Source organism: Echinococcus granulosus, assembly GCF_000524195.1.
Source record: "Echinococcus granulosus chromosome Unknown EG_S00064, whole genome shotgun sequence".
Classification (NCBI taxonomy): domain Eukaryota; kingdom Metazoa; phylum Platyhelminthes; class Cestoda; order Cyclophyllidea; family Taeniidae; genus Echinococcus; species Echinococcus granulosus.
The window spans coordinates 325,634-349,154 of record NW_020170444.1 but is presented as its reverse complement, the minus strand read 5'-3'; the positions used below and the strand labels follow the sequence as shown (position 1 = coordinate 349,154).

Genomic DNA, 23,521 nt, shown 5'->3' with positions numbered 1-23,521 from the left:
AACAAACCTTCGCGTGATCAAGATTTCTCATCTTTTTTTGCAATGACTGGACATTCGTGTGGTATCTGGAATTACCGATCAGTTCCAAAGCCTACTGACTTTTTGTCGCTGATAATACAGGATATCCACAGGAAAATTGTGCTTCAGCAGCATGTTTTGGCTCATCGTTCTGCCATCTATTGTCTCAAATACGATTGCCGCTCCGATTATCTTATATCGGTACAATTTTGTTATTTTTCCAACTTTATATAGGTCAGGCTTTTAAATTCTTTGGGCAATTTATTCTGGATCTTCTAACTTATGTGTAATTTTTTGTTATTTGTTTACCGTGAGGCAGCGAGAGCCATAGCTTGTACGGTACCGCTCCTTTTTGGTTCTTTTAGGCATCCGATGACTACACCATTAAAATATGGTCTCTGCGATCATCTCAGCCTAGTCTCTCCGTCCCACTTCTACGTCATACGCTTCGAGGCCATTTAGCGGAAATAATTGAGGTTGACGTATCTATTGACAACCATCTGATGGTTTCCGTAGATGCAGATTGTACTTTGGTTATCTGGTGCCTGCGCACCGGTCAGCCTCTCGTTTCGTTCCGCGGTTCTCGTCGCAACAGAGTCATTTCGGGTTTGAGCTTCATACCTATTCCTCAACCATCTGAATTCCCAAGTGGGTTTCTAATTTCTTGTTACCTTTCTCTCGCAAGTCTTCGAATTTACAGCCCAAACTTTCCTTTGTAGATGAGAAAGATGGGTGGCTTTTGGTATCTTCGTATGGCTGTGGGCTGCATTTCATTCGCTACACACACACCCTTGTGGTTAGCGAAAATGAAATAGGCCTTGGAGTGGATGGGTTTGTGGAGTGCTGTTGTAGCATCCGTCTCCACCCCACTACCACCTTCAACACCCGTGAGTCGGATACCGGTTTCTCCAACAACACTAGTGCTGTCGTTCTGGATGTTAGTCCAGGTGAGTTGAAGTCGCTGCTGCGAATTACTTCTCACGTATCTCTCGGGTATCCACTAACTCACCCGGCTTGGATAATTTCCCTTCTAGGCGGTCATCACGTGGCGGTGGGCTGTACTGATCACAGTGTCCGCATGTTCACCTTTTCTGAAGGTGGATGCCCCATTTCAGCTGGTCGGTTATCTGCTCATGAGGTGTGTGCCTGATTGCCTTTATTTTATCTCGACGTTGTTCTTTATCCATGGGGATTTAAACGTTACTATCATTTTAATTGTCCATCTCATTTTTAGTTGTTGCCTAGTAGGATTTTGGTTTTATTAATAAATCCCCTGCAAATGTATACTTATTGCGGTTCATGTGTTGATTGTTTACCGGGTATTAGACATTGGAACACCCTTAGTTTAGTGAATAGGCAAATTTAGTACGTCTTCATCAGCATATTCTTCCTCGTTTATCTTACGGATCATCACAGTACGTAATTTCCTCTGATCGTCTATTTTTCCTACTCACTTCAAGTTCATTTTACTAGTTTGCGAGAAAACCAGCCCAGTTTGTTTCAAATAATTGACATTTTCATTGTTTTATCACTATCAATGGTATGCTAATGTGTCTTACTCTCCATTCGTCCACTACTTTGACCTAAAGTTGGTTTCTCTATTTGTAAATCGTATAATTGTCTAAGCTGGAGAATTTTATTCTCGTTTTGCACATATTACCCATTAGTTTTCACTATCTCTGGTAGAACAATAAAAATTATGATTTTATTTTGGTTTCGAAGATGGGTTGATACATTTCGGTGGTATCGCCATCAAGCAGATGGACTTAAATAATAGTGTCTTAGTGCTAGATGATAATGCGCAATAGCCTGTCGAAACGCCTAGTGATGCCCCTCTATCATAGCAAATTCCTTGCTTCTCTGAGGTTCTAGTCCATCCGTTCTACGCACGTCGTAACAACTAGTTAATTACTCTGCCTCCTTTCTGGCGATGTGCTCCAATCTTCCGTTCGCCACCAGATCTGATTCATAATAAATTTCCCTTTTTGATTTCGTAGGATGATGTGAATAGCGTAGCCTTCAGCAATTCTGGAGTGCAACTAGCCACTGGGTCCGCCGACGGAGGTAGCTGTTGGCTCTGGAATCTTCGGGCCGGTCTTTGGACAGGATTAGAACTAAAGCTTCGCAAACGGTAAGCATGCGTACTGTACACGCACACATGCAAATTAACTCCTTTACGCTTCCTCAATTTTATCCTCACAGGCCAAAGAGTCGTCCTTGTGTTCTGCGCTGGAGCTGCAAAGATACTTATCTCGCTGTCTGCCTCAAGAGTGGAGCTGTGAACGTCTTCAGTGGAAGGAATGGTGAAAGAGTTGCTATTCTCACGGTGAGTATGTCATTTTGTAGTTCCATCGGCCAAGAACTGATACCCTTGTTGAGATTCTATGATAGTAGCCTCGAATGCGTGTGGATCAGGTAGTCTCGTGGCCTTGTAATTGGCTCGTTTTTAAAAAATAATTGTTGGTTGTGAAAAAGAAAAGAATAAGCAAATGACTTAAATAGGTTTCTAGAGAATAAGTCAAACTATTTCTCCTAAACAGACAAATATTTTGAAAATAAATTAGTTGTTTGGCCAGATTCATTGCTGCTTCTTAGTTTTATGCATCATTTTTCAAAATTGGTTATTTAATTTTGAGTCGGTAGAGCTATTTATTGTTAGCTTCTGTCGCCCTCCCTCTCCACCATCGCAAAGTAGGAGATTCCAAACATTGATCGTAGTAGTCCATTCTCCATCACTTGTGCAGGGTCACGAAGGCGCAGTTTACGCGGTTGCCACTTCACCACTCTGCGAGGAGATTTTAGCAACCGGTGGTGCCGACGGCCGCTTCTACATCTGGCGCTTCGGCACATCTGCGGCTGTCATACCTTCCATTCTCTTTTTTTATCGCTTTCCTGCACCTCAGCCAACTACCGACCTGGGCATCACCTGGTTGCAATCCACGGAACTTGAGGTCCCGTTGGCTGGAGCAACGGGGACGGCAACGTCGGATTCGCTCCAAGGTTCGGCGACAGTGGCAGTGGAGGATGATGAAGAACGGCGTCGGATTCGTGGAGAGGGTGGACTACAGAGTCAACGCATCACCTGTTGCGTCGCCATGCCGACTGCCAACGGGCCGGGCTTTCTGGTGGCCACGAAGGCTGGTGTCATCTCATTGTTTGCTCCGAGTCAAGAAATAGAATCCGTGAAACGGCTATCCGGTGCTGAGGTGATGATCTCTTCCTTTTGCATTTCGCCTAGCATGATCCGTCGGCGTAGATTTTCATCCATTCATTGCATAAAATAGGTGTTAAATCCTTGGGATTGCGTTAGTTCTCCTTCACTAGATGCTGTTGATTCGGATGGATTTCGTGTAGCTACATTTATGTTTCATTTGCGTAGATCGTCAATTATTCGAAGCAAATAACTCTCAGATTGACTGTTAAAATTATATGTTCGGACTTCACTATTTGGTTCCAGCCGTTTAACTTTGAGACCAGTGGGTAGTGTTTATCACATGGTTTCGAAGTCTCGGAGGTAATCTAGCCCACCGTACATGCAGTGCATCATAGGCTTATGTCTAAAAAATGTATTCAATCACTAGCATAATCATTATTATTACTCGTAAGACGTGGATGTAAGGACTGCGATGCTTGGCAAATTAACATTTTCGCCCTCTTACTCTGAAGCCACCACCCTATGAGGAACAGTTTCTGCACTGGGAGATGGATAACGCGGCGTTGCGGGAGGTGTCCCAGCCATCGAACACCGTAGCGTTGGCTCTGGGTTCTCCAGCTTCCAGTCAGTCATTCAACGCAGGCTCCACCTCACAAGTTCAACAGCCTCAGCAGCACCAGCAGCCTCAGCAACAGGACGCGTATTCGTCATATAGTAACAGCAACGACTACAGTATCACTGGGATATTTCAACCACCGCCCTGTGTACTTTTCCAACTTGTCCACGAGCCCAGTGGCGTGCCTTTCTCTCGACTACCACCGGCCTACCTGACCACTCTGAGGGGCTACCCCTACTCCCCGGACAGACAGATTGCTCAGGTGCCTGGCAGATACGCTTTCAGGCCAATCGACGCTAGACCAACTACCATGGTGGACGATGGTGGGCTTTTATGCACCTTTTTGCAGTCCACTTCCTTAAGTGGGAATTGCCCAATTTCAAATCAGAAGTTTGCCTTATTGTTCCTCTATCACAGTGCACTTTGTTCGCTCAGCGGTACTTAACAGTATCTGACAACTAGCGGGAGAGGGCGCAATAAACTTTCAGTAGAAGGTGCTTTTTTCATTCATTTCAATTTCAAGAATGTTTCGTTATGCTCTACACAGATAGCCGTACGGTAGGAAATCGCCGTGTTTAAACTATAAAAGTCGGGTGTTCCAAAACTTATTATGGTCTAATGCCTTAAAACGACAAGCGCTGTCTGATAAATATGTTTAATGAAACCCACTTTATCTTTGGGCGTGGATTCGAAGGCTGGTGTTGAAATAGCGATGCATCTTCTGGGCAGCCAAAAAAACCAAGATGGAATGCTTGAGGTATTGACTTTCAGGATTGACGGTTGATGAAGTTGGGCGTTCCCTACTTGGTGACCAGGTAGAATGACGAAGTAGGGTTTTTACATTTTAAATCGAGAAAATAAATAATATTAGGTTATTGCCCTTTTATTTTCAATCTTACCCAGACGGTGAGGAGGTAGTTGTGGACGATATCCAGTTCGCTAATAACGTTCCATCCACCTACTGCTGCCCCGCACCCCTTCCGTCGTCAACACCACGAGACTACACCAAGACTTACCTCTGGTGTTGTCACTGGCTCTCGGGTAAAGATGATCTTATTTGTCCTCTCTCTAAAAATGATGTAAAGTGAGTTTTCTGAATGGCACCCTCTTTTTCTTTTCAAACAAGTAGTTGAGTTTAATACATTCTTCTTCCAGATTGGAACTTGATAAGTTTTTAATTCGACAAGAGAGTGAAAAGAAGGCCTCTCGTGAGGGATTGCAAACTCTCACCCACTCAATACCCAGCCTCACCAATAAGGATGTAGATGGCGCAACGACTGCTCCCGTCGAGAATGCCATTCGGTCGGCGGCAGCTCTAGACGAGACACAATCGTCGTCGTTAGTGGTTTTGGTGGGCGAGGTGGGAGGTGGAGATGGGGACGAAGGTGGGGTCTTTCGGTTACCCGGTGACTCTCTTTTGGACATGGATGGTGGCGAGGTGGCGGACGACTCAGAGAACGATTCAGATTGGTCAGCGCACAGGGACGCGGAGGCCGGCTGGGGCTCCAGCCGAACTCGTCGCAATCGTCCCCCGACAACTCGATCAAGAACGCGACGCTGGCACCTCGAGGCTGCGGAACAGGTATCTACATCCTATACTGTACTGCCGAAAGGCAACTAACTCCCCTCCATGCGTTCGCAATACCAGGATGACTCTAAATATCCTTATTATCCATTCGTGTTTTGAAATAGCGCGTATAACTTATAACTTATGGTCAGCATGCCAATGTCAATGTAGAGATCACAAGTACTATATTGAAAGCATTTTTAATTCGCAAATTATTCGTCGATTCCTTCTTTTGGAATGGGATGTTAAAACTATGCTTGCACTAAAATCATTATTTTTTCTAAACGGATGGACAAATTTCTTAAAGATCTTTATGAAACTGAGGATCAACTGAAATAAGATTTGAAGGTATTTAACAGCTATTTTTTGCATAGCCTCAATTCTGCTAGTCAAGCAATGTTGAAATTCACTGCACATTCACAGATCTCAATCCAACCTTGATCTATATTTACTTCAAACACGCCATCGATAGTTACTTTGTTAATGTTGAATCAGTCGTGAGTAGTCGCGTGCTCATGCCATAAACTTGCTACTGCATGCTGGTGAAAACTGTACCACTAGTATTCAGACGTACTGACGTCGTTAATGAGATCTTTGGACTGGCAGAGCAGTAGACAGCATATCTGAAGAAGGAAGGCGGAAATGTTTTGCTAAATAAGTGTGCTGGTTTATGCTTCCCTGCTATCATTTGTATTATTTTAACGACCATAGTTGATTAGAAATGATTGTGTTATCTTGTAAGCGTTTTCAGACAGGAACAGAATTAAATGAAGCGCAACTACAAATCGAATAATCGTTTTGATTTCCTGAGTAACTGTTAAATATTTAGCGAAGTTTTTTAAACTCTTAAGCCGCCGTCTACAAGTCGTCACCGCAGTGATGTAGAACTGGCAAGTCCACTGCTGAACGGCAGCCTCGACGACTCCGTAATTCGCCGCTCGGCCCGACAGCGCCAGAGGCTGCGGCGTGAGCGTCAGAATCAACTCTCTCTGGCCACCCAGCTGGAGGCGGTGCGTACACTGCGGCGTGCTCGGCGCTCCGAACGCCTACGACGATTTCGACGGCAGCGTGGCCTTCCCGAGACGGTAACCATGCTACGAAGGAGTGCTACAATGCCGAGAGACGTGACAGAGCCTGTGGCTCTAAACAGTCTGGAGGACCTCGAGATGAACGATGAAGTAGTTGAGGTGGCAGACGCCATCCCCGCTAACCCTAAGGAGCGAACCAAGCAGCAAATCATTCGCAGTATCGATTTTATCAATTCGGTGGGTGCCCCAATACATGCGCCGAAGATTGGTTTTTATCATTTTTTTGTCAAATTCACCAAGTGCACTCGGGTGTTTCCGTGATACTTGCGCCTTAGTCTTTTTTTGAATACTAGATCATCTTCGATCCTTGCTTTCTGCTAACTTGATGAGTTGAAGGGTCTCAACCAGTAAACCGATTGTTTTTTAAATAGTAATAACTTGCTCACATCAAGGCTAAAAACTATGGATATTTGAAGATGAGTATCAAAAGTTTTGTTCCTTTGCATGGGTGCTTAAGATTTCCATTACCGATATCCCATTCGTTATTTTGTAGATTTATTGTAGCTTTTTGCACCAGGTCGTCCTACAAACATGGCTGGATCCAAAACAGTATAACACATGCGAGATGTTCATGGTCCAAGATTAAGTGCATTTTTTCGTTCTTGATTGGTGTAACTTTAAGAGGAGTATTTCTTTTGTGGGATGTGGTGGTCGATTCTTCTCTCAAACATTAAAATCTGCAAACATGAACTATTTTAGCGCCTAATGGACACAGATTTGGAAATCTATGTGAAGTTGAAATTATGCCTTTTCTGGATTGTTTTCCTGCTTACGAGTTACGCAAATATCGGGTTAAAGTATGTGGACTTCAAGACGGTTCGAAGTTGGCATTTTAACTCTTCGAGCAGAAGAGCCTGGGGAAAGGGGATTTTCAAAGGTTTTCAAAATTGTCAATTATTTATAGAGACCTGACCTGGAAATCTCTTCGACTTTATCTGCTCCACCGATGTTATTTGGTACCATATTCAGCTTGTCCTTACAGCCGTCGTATCAGTCAACGTGAGTAATCAGCGTTTCAACACGGAATGTGACTTTTGGCGTGTCAATAATCCGGCTGCGCCTGCCGCAGTGTGCAGTTCATAATGCGAAATCAAAAAACCTAAAAAAAATTAAACGAATGAATGCTTGAAACTTTTTACGTACTCTGCCATGTTATTTCACCATGTTTAAAGGCCCGATTTTGCATCACTTTTCAGTTGCATGTCAAATGAGAAACAGTACGATTTCCCAAATTGTCCAAGTAGTTATGTCTCTCGACTCTGATTAACCGGGACGCACGTGAACATGCAGCGAAAAATTACAGAGGAGTTTTCTACTGTTTGTTGAGTTTAGTCGGATGTTTCCACAGGTTGTGACAAGAATTGAAGACCTGGTTCTAGCGATTGTAAGGAGTGGTAGACAGTGTTTCAAAGTTCACTTACTGTAAGCAGTTCTTAACCAGCGTGTACTTCGAAATACTATTTTGGTCGGCTTTAATTGAAGACAGTTGTCTTAATCTGTTTACGACCCGCTTAATATATAACTTTTCTAACTTGTTTTGGACAGAATTGTCAGTCATTAAATCCACCAAGTTCTTTAATGATGTCCTAATTTTGTCAGCATCATGTGGATTTGCCTCTTCTTGAACCACCACCAAACGGCTTTCCCGGCGTCTCCAATCCTACAGGAGGCGTGACACCCGGACCTCTGGACTCTGAACCTGTCTCATGGTTGGGACCGCATTTGGATTGGCTCTCCGCCACAAAGCCCTCTGCGTCCCCTTATGTGCCTCAACTGGGTGATCGATTGGTCTACGTGATGCGTGGACATAAGGAGTACTTGAGTCGGGCCTGGCATGAAGGATCGGTTCCGGCCATCGATGTCATCAACTCTGATGGTGGTTGTCTGGAAGCAGAGCGGCTTCCACTACCTTGGGAACAGAATTCCACATTGCCTGTAAGTAATTTGATGTCTACTTCAGTTTTTTAGCCGCAGTGTATTTCTCCTCTCTTATTGGTAATTAGTTTAATTTTTATGTTGTAATTAACTTCTATTCTTGGTGAATGTCGATGTGTTCGAAGGATCTTTGAAATAATTGACTTCAGTCACTTCCGGTAAGTTGAGGTTTGCCATTCTTCACTCGGTTTCTGTGTTATGTTCTATCAGAAGCGTTTAAGTTTACTGTGACACGTTTTATCTCAACCTCGAAGTGAACAGTGCCCGTACAGTGAAACGTAATCCTCATCGTTTACTCTAATCATCATTCAGTCCGAAACTCACTCCCATAAATCAGACGAAAACAAATTTTTCTACTTGAGCACTTAAGATTTTTTTCCTTCAGTAGCCGCTTGAAAATGTACAAAGTCACCGATCTCTTCGCAGTTTTGTGGCACCCGAGCTATTTTGAAGAAGTTATGAGATTGGGATCTGAATGCATTCACTTAAGTATACAGAAAAGAAAGCCCCTTGTCATTATCGTAGGAACCAAATCGTGGAGGGCTTAAAAGGCCAGTGTAGTGGTGAATTAAATGTTCTTCTGTCAAAATCTAACTACCCAGTTGATTCTATTTCAATCACTTCACAGGGCTATCTGTGCTGCCACGTCTCCGAAATGGCAGTACATTTTATGCGAACTACCAACGCACTCAGCAATCGGAGGCCCCATTCCACCGCTTTCACTTCCTCTTCTCTTCGTCACCGCAATGCCACCTCTGCCAACACCACCTCTACCGGTCGTTTCACGCAATCCCTGGTTCGAGCTTCTCCTGCACCAATAGACCCCGTTACCGATACCACAGACGCTGTTGACAGCTTTGTGCGTCTCGTATCCCTCCGCCTCGTTGTGGAGAGGCAGCAGCCCTACTCTTCCCTTACTGACTCCGAAGTCAGGTCTCTATCACCCCTGCCTAAGGAAATATTCATCCGTTACCATGATGTTGATGGGGTGCTTGACTTCCTTGTCCTTCGCAGTGTCTTTGATGAAGCTATCAATCGCTCTTGGAACGCTGGTTTGTTACGCGTCTTTGTTGACTTTGAATACATTCATTAGTTTTAGAATAGGCGTGTAGAGAGTATGGCTGGGGTATCCTCGCCTTTCACTGCTTATTTGTTGTTCTTGAGTAGCCTCTTGGGCAATTTTGAAAGTTTTATTATAACGACTTCAGAATGGACTCCAAGGATGGAATATTGGTCAAATGGTTGCAATGTGGCACGGCTTTGTCATTTTTGTGCTTCCCTTTTTATCTGACTTATCGCCTCATTTCTACACAATGTGAGGTGGTAGATCTTACTCCTTTGCCAAAAGTAATATGAATAATTGTGTCCCCTTTTGGGATTGATTCTGGTTCTCTCACCACATGATCCACTGCATCCTACTATAGGTCGGACCTAATGCAAAATTGATTGGCTGAGTGTATTGTCGTTTCATTCAAAGTTAAAGATTGAATATGTTCGTCACTGGAGTTGCCCCATGGGGGTTAGAAGACTCTCATGCTTGAAAATTCAAACAAATGAAACAGTTAATTAGTCCGTCCTTAGAGTCGAGTGGTTTCAGCTTAAAGCTAACGGTAGATTTAATCTTAGTGGAGTCAGTCATACGCGAGTTTGACAGTGAGGAAGTATTTTGAAGACAAGTAAGTGCTCTGGTAAGAGCGTAAACCGTTAACGCAGAGGGTTCAGTTGACTGTTTTTTAGTATGCGTACCTGACGTGACCACTGTATGGAGTAAAATGTAAAGTTCCGATAACAATTCAAGTGGTTTCCGTTTCCCACTAGGTGACGTCTTCATTTGTCCCGTGGAGAATGTTTGGTGGCGTGGACGCGTTCTCCGCGACTTTTCCGTCTTCAACCCCAGTACTTCCTCGTCCACACTTTCTTTGTCTCCAAGCGATCCTTGGTTGGGAGTTCGAGTCCGTTGGTTGGAAAATCACGAAACAGGAGCTGCTCATGAACCTCTTCTACCACCGAGTCTCTCTGATTGTCCGGGTGTGGAGTCTCTGGAAGGCGGTTTTGACGGTGATGTTGTCATCACTTTCTCGGACTGCCTCAGCCCTTGGGATATGCATCCCTGGGTCAGCAGGCTTCCCATTTCCGGTACATCTCGTCTTTGTAATACCATGTATGTAAATTTACTTTTCCCTCATTGTTTTTATCTTCCAGATGATCCAACAACGACCTTTTCTTCAGTCTTCATGCACAGCGGAGAGATTAGGATTCCAGTGGATCGATTGACGCGACTTTTTGGTTCTCGGGGCTCCCAACCTATGTCTGTGTCCTCTTTGGAACCTTCTACATCTTTTAACCACACTAACACCACATTTGGTGAGGTCATCGAACGTATCAAAGCTGTCCTCGACAAGGTTGGTCGGAGCACCGGGCCACGACGTTTTAAACTCCTGAGATGGTTACCTAGGTGCATATTTCCTCTTCTTGCTTATTTCAGCTGATGACACTAAATGCTGCCGTAGCATTTAACAGTCCCGTGGATCTGGCAGCATTTCCGAACTACATCGTAGTCAATCCAAATTTGGTAGACCTTCTCTTTATACGCAATCGCCTAGAAAACCTCTTCTACAGGTAGGAGGGCTTTTTCTGCACTCTTTATGCTACGCTAGTGTCTTCTTTGTCAATTTCGCACCCACTTTTCCCCTCCCATCTTTTACTAGGCAATCGGAAGCTATTCGCTTCGACTTAGAGCAGATTTTTAAGAATGCCCTTCGCTACAACGAACCGACGAGCCTCATTGTGCGCCAGGCACAGCTGGTTACTTCTCTAGCTCTCAAGGCCATCTCCGACGCGAGTTTCAATCTGGTTCGTCGCTGAATCGCATTTTGCCTTTGTTGTCGAGTCTTTCCCAGCACCAATCTGATGTAATTTTCACTGGGATGGTAACTCAGTGTTTGAGTACTCCGACTCCTTGTTCGGACTAGGTTGCCTCATCATGGAAGCATTGTATTCATTTCGACACTTTTGTATTTTATACCCACTTTTTCTATAAAAAAACGCTTATACCTGTTCGTACGTTCGCTACTGCTATCTAGCCACAAGTGACTTTAACTTTCACCTGCAGATTTGTAAGAATTTCGTGTTTTCGGCTCAAGTTTTTGCCTTTACAACAGAATTCTATGCGGGATTTTCAACAGCGGCATGAAATATCATTATTAATAAGGATTTAACATTTTGACTACTTGATGTGATATTGCCTATCTATGTTTGTTTTTATTTGCGTCAAACATATACATAGCTTTCAAGGTAATTAAATTGATTATCACAAGTTCAGTAATTTGTCGGCTGCATTATGCGTAGGACAAATTGATGGACAACTACATATCAGCAGTGGCCGTGGATCCCCAACTTGATCCTGCATTCGAGGTGCCACAGAATTCCTCGTCTTCCACACTACCTGCAGTGCATGAGGCGGAAGATGACGAAGAAGGAGAAGGCGAGGAAGAAGGGGTAGAGGAAGAACAGGAGGCATCAATTGAAGACGCTCCAGTTGTTCTACCCTCTACGTCCTCCCCTGACTCCCCGCCTGCTGTAACTACGAAACGTTCTCGATCATCAGAGAACTCGACACACCTTGCTCCAGCATCAAAGCGAACTGCTCTTAACGGAACTGGGGGATCACGTTATCCCCTACGGACTCTCACCGCCCACCCTCCACCACCACCACCGCTGCCGTTGCATTCAACTGAGACGGAGGCAGGTGATGCACTTGACTGGCGAAAGGTATGCCGTCAACTCCTGCGAGAGGTGAAACGTGATCGACGCAGTTTTTTCTTCCGTGAACCTGTCAATATTAACCAGTATGCGGTAAGTCGACTTATGAATGTAAGATTTGATTATAAAAGTGGTATTCACGTTTTGTCATATTGTTATTACTACACTGAGAAACAGGCAATGCAGCTATCTAAAGCTGACGCATTCAAATCATTGAAAACAATTTTGCGGCCCGAAGAAGGATGTTTGTTGTTCTATATTTCACTTAGAAAACGTTTTTTGCGCCTCTTTGTGCTGGATGGGGTAGCTTTCATAGTTTAATGCCTAAAACACATGGCATTAGTCCATCGGGTATTTAAGCAGCGTTTTCTGTTCAAACGATATGCAGTCGAGCACTACCTTGATGTCTCTACTCACAGATCTCAGCTGACTCTATCAGCTCTTTGATTCTCCTTACTGTATAATTTTAGAACTCATTTTTATGCACAAATCGGTAATTGTGCCAAAATTGCCCATTCATTACATGTTATGGTATGCTTTGCGTTCATCGGCCAAGTCATTTGGTGATGCTTCGAGTCTCTTGGGATTTGACGCTAATATCACGAATTGTGCAGTTTCATAAAAGTTGCTTTCAAACGAAGACAAATGGAAACGGACATTGCGAGCCTTTAACCTTGTAATTTCAACTATTTTAAATACAGTAACCAAGTTAATGACCGTGTTTTTTCCTTCCAGACCTACAGACAGATTATCCAAAATCCGATGGATCTGGGTTCCGTTCAGACTCGTCTTTTGCAGCATGCACCCCAAGGTGACATTGACACCTATTCTGGGCCGCGTCAATTCCTCGAAGACCTTGAATTGATTGTCAACAACTCTCGTCTCTTCAACCGCGACTCTGACACTCAGGTAAAGCGAAGCAATGCTTTGAAACAGCAATCGTATGTATAAAGGTCTTACATCTAGTCAATCATAGTATCTGATTCTAAAATGATTCCCTATGGAGGAACCATGTGGTTATGACAGCGAAATTTGTATAGCGCAACATTTCCGCATTATCTAAGCAAAAATGCCTTGCATGATCCTTTTCTGTATTTGAGCGTCGTATTCGTTACGACCGTTTCCGAGATTCGCACAGTGGATGGGACCTTGAGAATGCTATAGCCATCTATCGCATCTGTTCATCTCATCCTTGACATGCAAAATGCTTGCCAAACTACTTGGATAAGTAGTATTGAAAACTGACTATTATTTCATAGCATCAGTTGCAGTCCACTTGAATGGGTTCGTAAATGAGGGGTGATCTTGAGCCCTTACATTGTGGACACATTTCTTCCTTTTACCTCGGTGATTTTTATGATACCACATACCCGTCTTTGTGAGCCATTCTTAGCATCTCGCAATGCAGACAGAAACTAGGCCTTTACGTCTCGCTCATTAGTCACATCTTTAATTTGGCTTTCATTCAACGGTGAGTACCATTTGGAGAGAGTCACTCCTTACTCAAGGTCAGTTTAAACTCCATGAGTGACTTCCTTTTTGATACCAACTTTTATCAAATTATCATTGTGGACACATTGAGAAGGCCTGAATATTGAAAAAATTAGTTAATTTGTTTTGCTATAAGGCTGTTAGAGATCTTGGATGGTTGGTTCGAGAATCGTTATCATCATAATGTGCGGTCAACGCCTCTCAGAATGAAAAACTAAATAATTATTGGCAGGTATACTCGGATACTCGATGGTTGTCGCGGTGGATAAAAAAGGTTGCGAGGAAGCGCCTCTCCCTATACCTAGGAGACGACTCCCTTCCGGCTTTTGGTGAATCTGCACAGTACGACAGCAACAATGACAACGAGGTTCACCAACGTCTACGAAGCCTTAGGCCCTCAACTAGAGCATCTCTACGTAGATTTCAGTGAGTTTGGCGGACTCTATATTGACACTATTTGAGTACTTTTTCATCGTCATGCTAAACATGATAAATCGTGTTTGGGAGGGATAGACTCACCAGGAGATCTTTTATTACCGATCACAGAATCCCGCCTAAGTTTATGTTCACTTTTCCACCTAACTCATTATCAGCGATGTGGAAGACTGAGGATTGCTTTGATCGTTTGAACCTTCTACAACGAATTCTGTGTTAAAATTATGCTTAGTAGCATGAATTCAAAAGTAATTTTGGCCTCATGCATTCGTGGAACATGGAACACGCTGTACCCGAGACAGTTATGACGCACCATCAATATGATTGAAAACAGGACATGCTGTAAGTTGTTTCCTGCGGTTCTCTAACAATACATGCATATGCATATTTGCATGTTTTACTGTTCGCCTTTGAAATCGTACTTATTTTGTGTATTTTTTTCCGTTTTATGCTCGCCTCCAGCGAAAACACCGATGGTAAGCTCGTTTTTAAATGACCTTCTGGGAGACTTTTGTCTTTCAATCGCTTAATGCATGACAGCATGAGCAGAAACTTCAATTGACTTTATTTCACCTCATTTCTAACACATTGACTCCTACGCATCCTTTAGGCTGGCGGAGTTAAAGCATGCTTTTAGCAGAAATTTGCTATTTATGTTGAAAGTATGGTTGTTTATCAGTGCACGAAGCTCAAGGCGCTATCTAGTCCTCCTATTCTCATTTTATGCTGTAGCTGAATATGCCCTAATCGGTGCTATCAGTAGTGCTCTTTTTCCAATGTTAAACAATCAGTGTGTGCTCTTTGCTATTTAAAAGCTGTAGCAACTGTTCCCGAACCAGTCAATATTTCCAACGGCGTGGGACAGATGCCTGAAAGGAACCGTGAGGCAGCAACGGTGGATGTTTACTCTGGCGGCGTCGGTAGAATTCGAGCTAGCCGCGGTCGCAAATCTCGACGTTCATTGCGTACTCACGGAACCCCCCACAGCACTACTTCCTCGTCTTCCAGTACCTCCGCCTCCACTTCTGTGGGTCGTTCCACACACAGACGTTCTCTGCGTACTTGCTACACTCTTGAGGCACCTAGACGCAGTTCTAGACGTCGGCTGTGCCGCGCGCAAGTGGAAGAGGGGGAGCAATTGACTCGGTTACGACCCAGACGTAGTGCTGCTTTGAGACATTACTACGAAGTAGATGAGGAAGATGGTGAGGAGGAGAGGTCGTCTCAAGATGGTGAGGGCATCGTGGGGGAGGAATAGGAGTGCACTGCAGTGGAAGTGTAGCATTGAGACAGTTATTTTAGGTGATTTGGCTTTTGTGTATTATGTGTACATAACATAGATTTAATTTTTTGTAGCGTTCACCTTTTAAGTGGATAAAAGGCACGACTGCGCAAAGCCTGGTTTCTACGCGTGTAGTGCCCTTGCGGTGGCTCGTGTTTGCACTTGGACGATGGCTATAACTGCATCCCAATTTGGGGCAAGGGGTTGGGACGCATTAGAGGCCTCAAGCGCTCCGTGGGTGTTATCGTGACCAGTGGTTCGGGCCGACTACGGGAATCACCTGGGTTGTTCTTGGTGGGCGATGGTGCGCTTGTCGTCGGTAGGGGTCTGCGTGTGGTTGATGCACTGTCCATATCACTCTGGGTCCTGTAGAGGATTCGGATTAAGATAGCCCCAGTATTGCTTTGGCATGGGTAATTCGCCCCATTAGGCACTGCTTACGCAAAAACAGCTTAGTCGCATTCTTTTTCAAGTTGCTGGGTTGTGCAAAAATAGTCAAAAAAAGTTGGAATGATAAAAAAATACCTAAAAGTTGCAACTGCATTCGTATTCTGGCCCTTAAATTGTTTAAGTCAATCAACCGATAATGTATATATTCGAAGCACCCAATCATGGGCTCGGCACTATTTTGCGGAGGATTAGGGCTTCTGGGTTTTGAGTTTGGTCCAAAGTAATACTTTTAGATACGCGCAAATTCTCCTAGGACCTTTTAGAGTTGGTTTATGTCTGATCTTATCAATATTCTAGTGAACTCTTGATTGATCACTCACCTTGGTAACTCACAAAATGCTTCTTCAGTCAATCCGACGAACTTTTGTCCGCCTAATACATTCTAGATGGTTTCCCACACCTGCTTCAAGCAACACTGAGCCATTACACCTCTTTTATTCTCGTAACTTCCGGCAATTCAAAACACCGTCTAGATGGTTTAGACAAGATTCCAAGCCATCACCATCAAAGGTTGATGAAGAAATGGACCCACGCCGGCCTCCCAAAAGAATGCCCATGGCCCCTTTCATAGCTTTTTCAGCAGGTCTCTCAATAGCCATTGCGTACTACCTCTACAAAGTCTCTAAACCCGTTGAAGTGTCGTGGCGGGTCTTTGAAGAATTTCTCTCTCGTGGTGAGGTTCGCAGCATTCAAGTCTCACAGACTCGTGGAAGAGCGCTTGTTCTCCTTCAGTCTGCACAATTTGTAGATGGGAATGCTGTCTTTGTAAGACAGATCTTTTTTATTTTATTATCTCGTGCAGAGGCCCATTTGATCATACCTGCTTCTTTGTCGCCGTTCTTTTTTATTGTGTGGGGAATGTTCTTTAGTTTTTCCTAAATTATTTGAAGAGTTATTCAGTTGTTAATCTGTGCTGACTGGATTTATAAAACATGCTTTAGGACCCAAAATTATGTAAAGTAAATCATTGGTGAATCCCATTCCATAAATACTGGTGAGACCTTATCATCTCAGGGATCATTTCCATCCCTCATCTTCATATTCCTTTTGCCACTGTTTATACGATTTCTTTACCCCTTGAGAACTGACCGAGGTGGGCTTTTTAATTTGCTGCATTAGATGCCAAGAAAAATTGCTTCAACGCCAATTCAATGAGTTTTAAATGTGCTTAATTTGAAATCTGAGCTTCCTCTCTAAAGAACTGTTCCACGTTGGATTTTATTCATCTAGAAAGGTTGTTTTAGATAAGGCTTTTTTGTTTGTTGACTCTGATATTTGGTATCGCAACTTATTACTTAGGAGTTGGTTATTGGAGCGCTACATTAAGAGAATAATAAAGTTAGATGGTGGTGATTTGCAACCGTTTTTCGCATTCCTCGTACCTAATTTATTCAAATTTCCTACCACAATTTCTTACTAAACTTAAAAATGTGTCCCTTTTACCATCTGCTCTATTCCAGATAGTTTGTGTTCCTCTTCAAAACGAAACAGCTCTTGATTTTGAACGTCGTGTGCGTTTATTCGAGGCAAAAATTGGTATTCCTCAGTCCGATCAAATACCTCTTACTGTTGCGTGAGTTCCTATCAGCCTTCAATATTTTTCAACCACTTCATTTATTTGCTCGACCTGGAATGCCGCTGGAATGTTACTGCTTTTAGCCACGAAATGAACACCAATGGCTTCTTAATTACGGTTATACTCTCCTCAGCCGTTGCTGCCACTGCTGCATTGCTATGGATACGCAAAAACGCTCCCCATGACCTACCACCAAAAGAGGCAATTATGGTGGCTCTGCGGAAGCTCTTCTACCAGAAGAGCGACGTTGGGGGGCGCACGATGAAAAAAAAGCAGAGACAACCACCGTTACCTAGACATTCCAAGGATGAGCCGAGCGTCGGTGGCAGTTATACTGGGGGCTTTGGTAGTGGAATGCCGTTCCTTGATGCATTTCCCGGCATGGGAGAGCCTGAACCCATCACCACCAATATCACTTTTGATGTGAGTTGTATTCTGTATCTAAACTTATTAATCCGGCCTAATCTACAACGAATTGAACATTGGGGATAAATCATCTTAAAAGCAGCTTAGACTTGGTTTAGACTTTGATTGTTTTCTGCACAAACATCGACTTTTATCGTATCTTTTACACCTCTTTATGCAGCCTGACTTACCTTGATTTATTGCCTTCTATTTTAAATAAAGCGTCCGTTTTGATAGGTGCTCAATGCAAGAAGCGTTTACTGCTTTTGAAGGTGTAGTAGTTTTCTGAAAGACGGGTCTTCAAAATAAACAGATTTGAATTTAGAACTTGACTATTGGTGTATCTTGAAATGGCTGAACTTTTCAATTGGTTATTGTCAAAATTCGTTCACTGGTGTTGTCTTTTTACCATTTTACTCATTTATGACTTTTTGAGAAATTGTGACTTATAGTGCTATATTGGGTTACTATTTTGTGTGTTGGGGTGGACCTGTCTTGATGATCATGAACTCTGAGTACAGAAGTTTGCTAAAATTGGCTAAACCACTTAAATTGTTTCATTTATTTGGTGGTTCTGCTTTCGTATGAAATTACCCACTAATACCTTCATGGGATAACAAATTCTGCCATTTATGGCAAATGTTCGGAAAGCTTGTTCTAAAGTAATTTAAAAGCGTTGCTTGGAGAAATAAAACACCCTTTCACTCCATTTACCAAACCAATTAATAATTCAATTCCTTAGGATGTGGCGGGCATGCATGCAGCAAAGGAGGAGGTGATGGAATTTGTCTCTTATCTCAAAAACCCCACTAAGTACCAGGACCTTGGTGCAAAGTTACCCAAAGGTGCGCTTCTGCTGGGTCCTCCGGGGACGGGCAAGACTCTTCTTGTCAAGGCCCTTGCTCACGAGTCCGGCGTGCCTTTCTACTCCATGGCTGGCTCGGAGTTCATCGAGATCATTGGTGGTCTTGGCGCCTCACGAATCCGCAAACTCTTCAACGCTGCCCGACAGAGATCTCCCTCCATTATCTTCATTGACGAGATCGATTCCGTTGGACGTAAACGTTCTGCTTCGGCGTATGCTAAAAATTTATTTTCTTTGCCGGTGCTTTACTTTCCTCAAACATTTTTTATCAACAGAATGATAAGAAGTTCAACACTGGCAGGGCTTTGGATAGGTCGTTTGGTGTGCTATGTATACACTATGCTACACGGTCTATTAGTCTGCACCTACTTAAGTCCCTGTTCCTATCAAATGTCTATGCTTACAGTTTCTACCACTTGTTGGCCATCATAAGAGGGCTCTGCTTATTGCTATTATTTTTTAGTGACACTCGTATGGTGAAATATTCCGATTCATTTCACTTATGCACCATTCAGTTATCATAGGACACTATGATAACTGATAACTATGTCTCACTTAGCAATCATCTCAATTGGCAATGGCCTCAAATTGGATTGTCTATCCACTATGAGAGCTTTTAAGTACATTAAATGCAAGGGAATTGGGTGATATTCTCACAATACATGGGGAAAGCGAAAACAGTCCTCAGTAAGGGACCAAGTTTTTTTACTAAGCGTTTTAAATTTTTTTCTTATTGCAAAAATAACTTCGCTTCCGCATTGTTTTCGCTGAAGCACTAATCCTTTTGTCTTACCCTTCACATCATTGCCATGAACTGAGAATACTTCAGGTGGAATGCTGAGCGGTATCATAAAAATTGACGAGTAGAGAATAATGCAGTCAGGATAGAACGTCTTAAAATATTATTTTGTGATCTATTTCATCTAGCTGAGATCTTTTTTTTGGACGAAGATTCTCATGTGGTGTGTTCATCATCATTTTTCGGTTGAATTCCTCAATAAGTTTCGTCATTGCAGAACTTATTTATGTGAAATCTAGTGTAAATCCACGAAATCCAAATTGGGGGTCTTTTTAATTTGACATTAGACTTTTCGTGCCATCAGCATTTCTGTGACCACTTCTGAAAGGTCAAGTGTGTGCACTAAAGATGATACTCAGGACCGGAAAAGGACGATGTGCGGTTTTTGATCCACGTATTCTAGCATCCCCCATTCGTGTGATGTCAATGATGCGAAGGTTTCTTAGCACTTTTTTAAAATACTTTCTAGGCCAGGTGGTGGTGGTGGCGGAGTAGCAGAAATGGAGCAGACCTTGAATCAGTTGTTGGTGGAGATGGACGGGATGGACACCACGGAGGGAACCATCGTCTTTGCGGCAACGAACCGCGCTGATCTGCTGGATAAGGCTCTGCTACGGGCCGGCCGATTTGATCGCCACATCTTCATCGATCTACCCAATATAGCTGAACGTAGGGAACTTCTGGACATGTATCTCGGTGAGTTGAGATTTTTTACTTGTCACAGAACTATTTTTGATTATCATAACTGCAATATTTGCCATGAGGAGTCACTATCACAGTGACAATAACGCCAATTTTAGTAATGGCAGTTGATATTCCTGGTTCTTGGTTGAGTTAATTTCCCTGGGAGATGAGTCTGTTATTGTTCAACGTTAAAATGAATACCGACGTATATGAACCGCCCTATATAAATGGCACTAAATGGGAAGGCTTACCTTCAAATAGCAATGATTGTCTTTTGCGACCCGCAGGCAAGTACAAACTGGCCACCAGCATCGACGTGCCGGCGTTGCGCGACCACCTGGCCACATGGACATCCGGCATGTCCGGTGCGGACATTGCGCGACTCTGCAACGAAGCCGCCCTCATCACGGCCAGAGGTGTCCATGCTGAAGAGGGCATCCAAGTTGCAGATTTCGACAGCGCTCTGGAGCGTGTTCTCGCAGGCAAGAATTTCACCTCTGTTTTCTCCCCACTTCTGTTACCAATCCTTAATATCACGACAGTTTATGGGATGAATTTACAATGACGGGGGTCTGATCTTATATGTGGTCCTAATTTTGAATCGCTATATGCGATAATCGCAGGATCATTGTAAGGTTCTTCTAGCTTATGTTTACGCTTAGGCAAGGTTCAAATTTAATTTGACCCTCAATTGACCACGTTGTGGTACATTGAGATGACCATCAAAATTATCATCTGTAGTCTGGTTGAGGACTGGTTAAATTAAATGTTGAACCAATCTGAAATAGAATATGGGAAGGGAAAGCCAACCTGTGAAATCGCTTGCGATTGCATTGGGACAGGTGCAGCAAAGCGCTCGAGTCCGCTCTCGCAGCCTGAGCGTCGAGTGGCGGCGGTACAAGAGGCGGGACGGGCACTAATAGCTTCATTACTACCCTCAACGGGACTAAAGCCGTTCCGCGTTTCCATCGTGCCTCGCGCCTCCACTGGCGACTCCGGCATTTCCGGTAGCCTTGGCTTCACCCAATTTGTCCCCGAAGAGCGCCTCCTTCTCTCCCGTGACGACATCGCCGACCGGCTCACCGTTCTCCTCGCCGGTAGGGCTGCAGAGGAGTTCGTCTTTAAGGCCTCCTCTGATGGTGAGCTGACGTTTGCAAGTTCTGGAAGGGTCTTTCTTTGTTCGTAAGTGAACGGCTAGAGGTGCATGCTCTAGCGTTTTATCCGGCGGTCAGTAGACCCTGTCCTTGGTAGCCATTTTTTGGTTATAAACAAATTTCCATTCAGTCCAAATCCAACTCTTTAACTAACCTCGATACGGAACGTGTCAAATGAACTTTTTTAAAAACTAGCGTATCCATCTTTTCCCACGATTTCTCTGACCTCCATTTAATGTGCTTCCCCAGCCGTTTGTCATACTTCGGTCAACTGATTTAATATGTTGGCTATTCACTGGTACCCAGTATTGGCTTATCCCACCGCTTAGCCACCGATGTTACATTCCAACTATTTCCGAAGATTTTATGTGATATGTGAGTTGGTAAGTTATTCTGCTGCTCCAAAAAGATGCAATCTGAAAAGTCGCCAATGACTTAAGGCAATGCGACGTTTTATCCAGTTCTACTGAATCGAATTTCAGTAAGAGCTGATTCCCGGCCATAAGTTTTGCAGGGATGTGCTTACGTGCGTACATCGATAGTAAGACAATTTTCGTTCCCCTGTTCTGCCATTTCAGCCTCACAGCAGTATCTCAAGAAGGCTACCGACTTAGCCTACAAGGAAGTGCGAGATTGGGGGATGTCCAAGGCTGTGGGCAACCTTAGTTTTGGCGTAAGCCTCTATTTTAGCTTTTTTTCCTACTTTGTTGTTGCTCTGTTTAATTCGTGAATCACTAAGACTGGGATTTTTCTGCTTCAGTAAACCATAAAATTTTGCATTCATGTATCTGTAATATTCCTGCGTAATTGTTATCGTCTTGTATTATCCTTTCCACCAAACCCTTAGTTAAGAAAACTTTTCATAACCTGAGGAATTTCACTTCCGTTATTGGAAGTTCCAAGTCTTTGGCCAATGTCTCCAGCGAACCTTTAGCTAAATTATTTCGCGCCCGGATTTTGTTCTGGAATGCGGGTCAAAATTTGTGAATTAGTGTATAAAAGATACAGGTGAAATCGCTATTGGTTGTTGTAGTAAATCAGCCGTAGTAGATGGATGTAGATGCGCTTATTTTCAGTGTACTACTAAATTATTGAGAGCCTGACTTTCACCTGGTTAGCACTTTAACAGTGTTTGACTATTCGTGACAATGAAGCGAGATGAAGTGACCTAAGTAGATGGTGGGGATTGGGATGTGGATGAAGATAGGTTAGGGTGGTTGCTAAATGGTCAACACAAGTAATTGTTTGGCCCGCACTGCAGCAAGGGGCCAATTCATAGTACCGCTTTTTACTTCTATTCGTATTCATTGATGATTTAATCTATTTCTCTTAGTAGAGGTGATAATTCAACAAAAAACGTTTGCTTGGAGTACTTCATTGCCGCCCATAAATCACTGGTGCTTTCAGTCATTCCTGAAATTGCCTGAGCGTTAGGTTACTCCTCAGCTAACTGCAAGCCAAATTCTTTGAAAAGAGCACCATCTTACCTGAAATGTTGCAGCGGTTGTGATTACTTAAAGCTCAGCTCCAAATAGCCTTTAGTGCGCTGTCAAATTTTCCTTTACCCGCTAATTTTCCATCTCTGTTTATTGCATTATCCATCACATTGAATAACGGTGTAGCACACCCATCGTGAGAACCAAGGTAGGGGAGATTGACACACTTACTGCAACAATTACATCCCACAATCAAGTGCTGTTGATTTATTTATTCTCACAGGATCACTCGCAGAATCCCTTCTCGATGGAGCCTTACAGTAAGCGGACCGCGGCAATGATTGATTGTGAGGTGCAGCGCCTCGTGGCGGAGGCATTCCAGTGCGCCATGACACTGATTAAGCAGAACGAGTTGAAACTGCGTCGCATTGTTGATGAACTTCTTGAGAAGGAAGTCCTTTCGGCAGACGAATTAAAGGCCATCATCGCCTCAGACTCAGGTGTCTCCTGCTCCAACATTTCCACGTCCTGATGTCATCATAATCTGCTGTACCTCAAAAATTGGTCTACACTTCCCTTTGTCCCGTTTAATGATGGGCTGCCATAACTTCTCCACATTTCTATGATACGTGAAAAGCTGTGTCGGTGTCTAGCAGGGCTACATTTGGCTAATAATGAAGTGCTTACCTGGTGTCATTTCAAGCCTCACACCTGGCTAGTTTTATTTTTATATACGACCAAATCAAATTCGTTGTTTGCGTATAAAAGTCGAAATTATTTCTCACCATGGTTTGCCTTTGTGTT

At 43.5% G+C, this 23,521-nt stretch overlaps 2 protein-coding genes across 2 annotated transcripts; both read left to right on the top strand. All coding sequences in view use genetic code 11, as the record gives it.

The window, feature by feature from the left end:
* Window positions 1-42: 42 nt before the first annotated feature.
* EGR_06846 (PH-interacting protein) lies at window positions 43-15,720 on the top strand (the record flags this gene model as incomplete). Its single annotated transcript, XM_024496095.1, has 22 exons — window positions 43-219; window positions 384-666; window positions 738-965; window positions 1,053-1,156; window positions 2,016-2,149; window positions 2,221-2,344; window positions 2,763-3,224; window positions 3,685-4,111; window positions 4,692-4,872; window positions 4,944-5,370; window positions 6,207-6,620; window positions 8,043-8,378; window positions 9,007-9,430; window positions 10,197-10,514; window positions 10,581-10,780; window positions 10,864-10,997; window positions 11,087-11,231; window positions 11,727-12,233; window positions 12,876-13,049; window positions 13,864-14,047; window positions 14,882-15,309; window positions 15,484-15,720. The coding sequence occupies 22 exons, from the start codon at window positions 43-45 to the stop codon at window positions 15,718-15,720; spliced, it is 6,048 nt and encodes a 2,015-aa protein (XP_024349515.1).
* A 414-nt stretch (window positions 15,721-16,134) lies between these two features.
* Window positions 16,135-23,249, top strand: EGR_06845 (Paraplegin; the record flags this gene model as incomplete). Its single annotated transcript, XM_024496094.1, has 9 exons — window positions 16,135-16,563; window positions 17,259-17,371; window positions 17,458-17,797; window positions 18,522-18,856; window positions 19,913-20,139; window positions 20,415-20,597; window positions 20,970-21,266; window positions 21,860-21,954; window positions 23,001-23,249. 9 exons carry the CDS (start codon window positions 16,135-16,137, stop codon window positions 23,247-23,249), a joined length of 2,268 nt encoding a protein of 755 aa, XP_024349514.1.
* Between the last annotated feature and the right edge of the window lie 272 nt (window positions 23,250-23,521).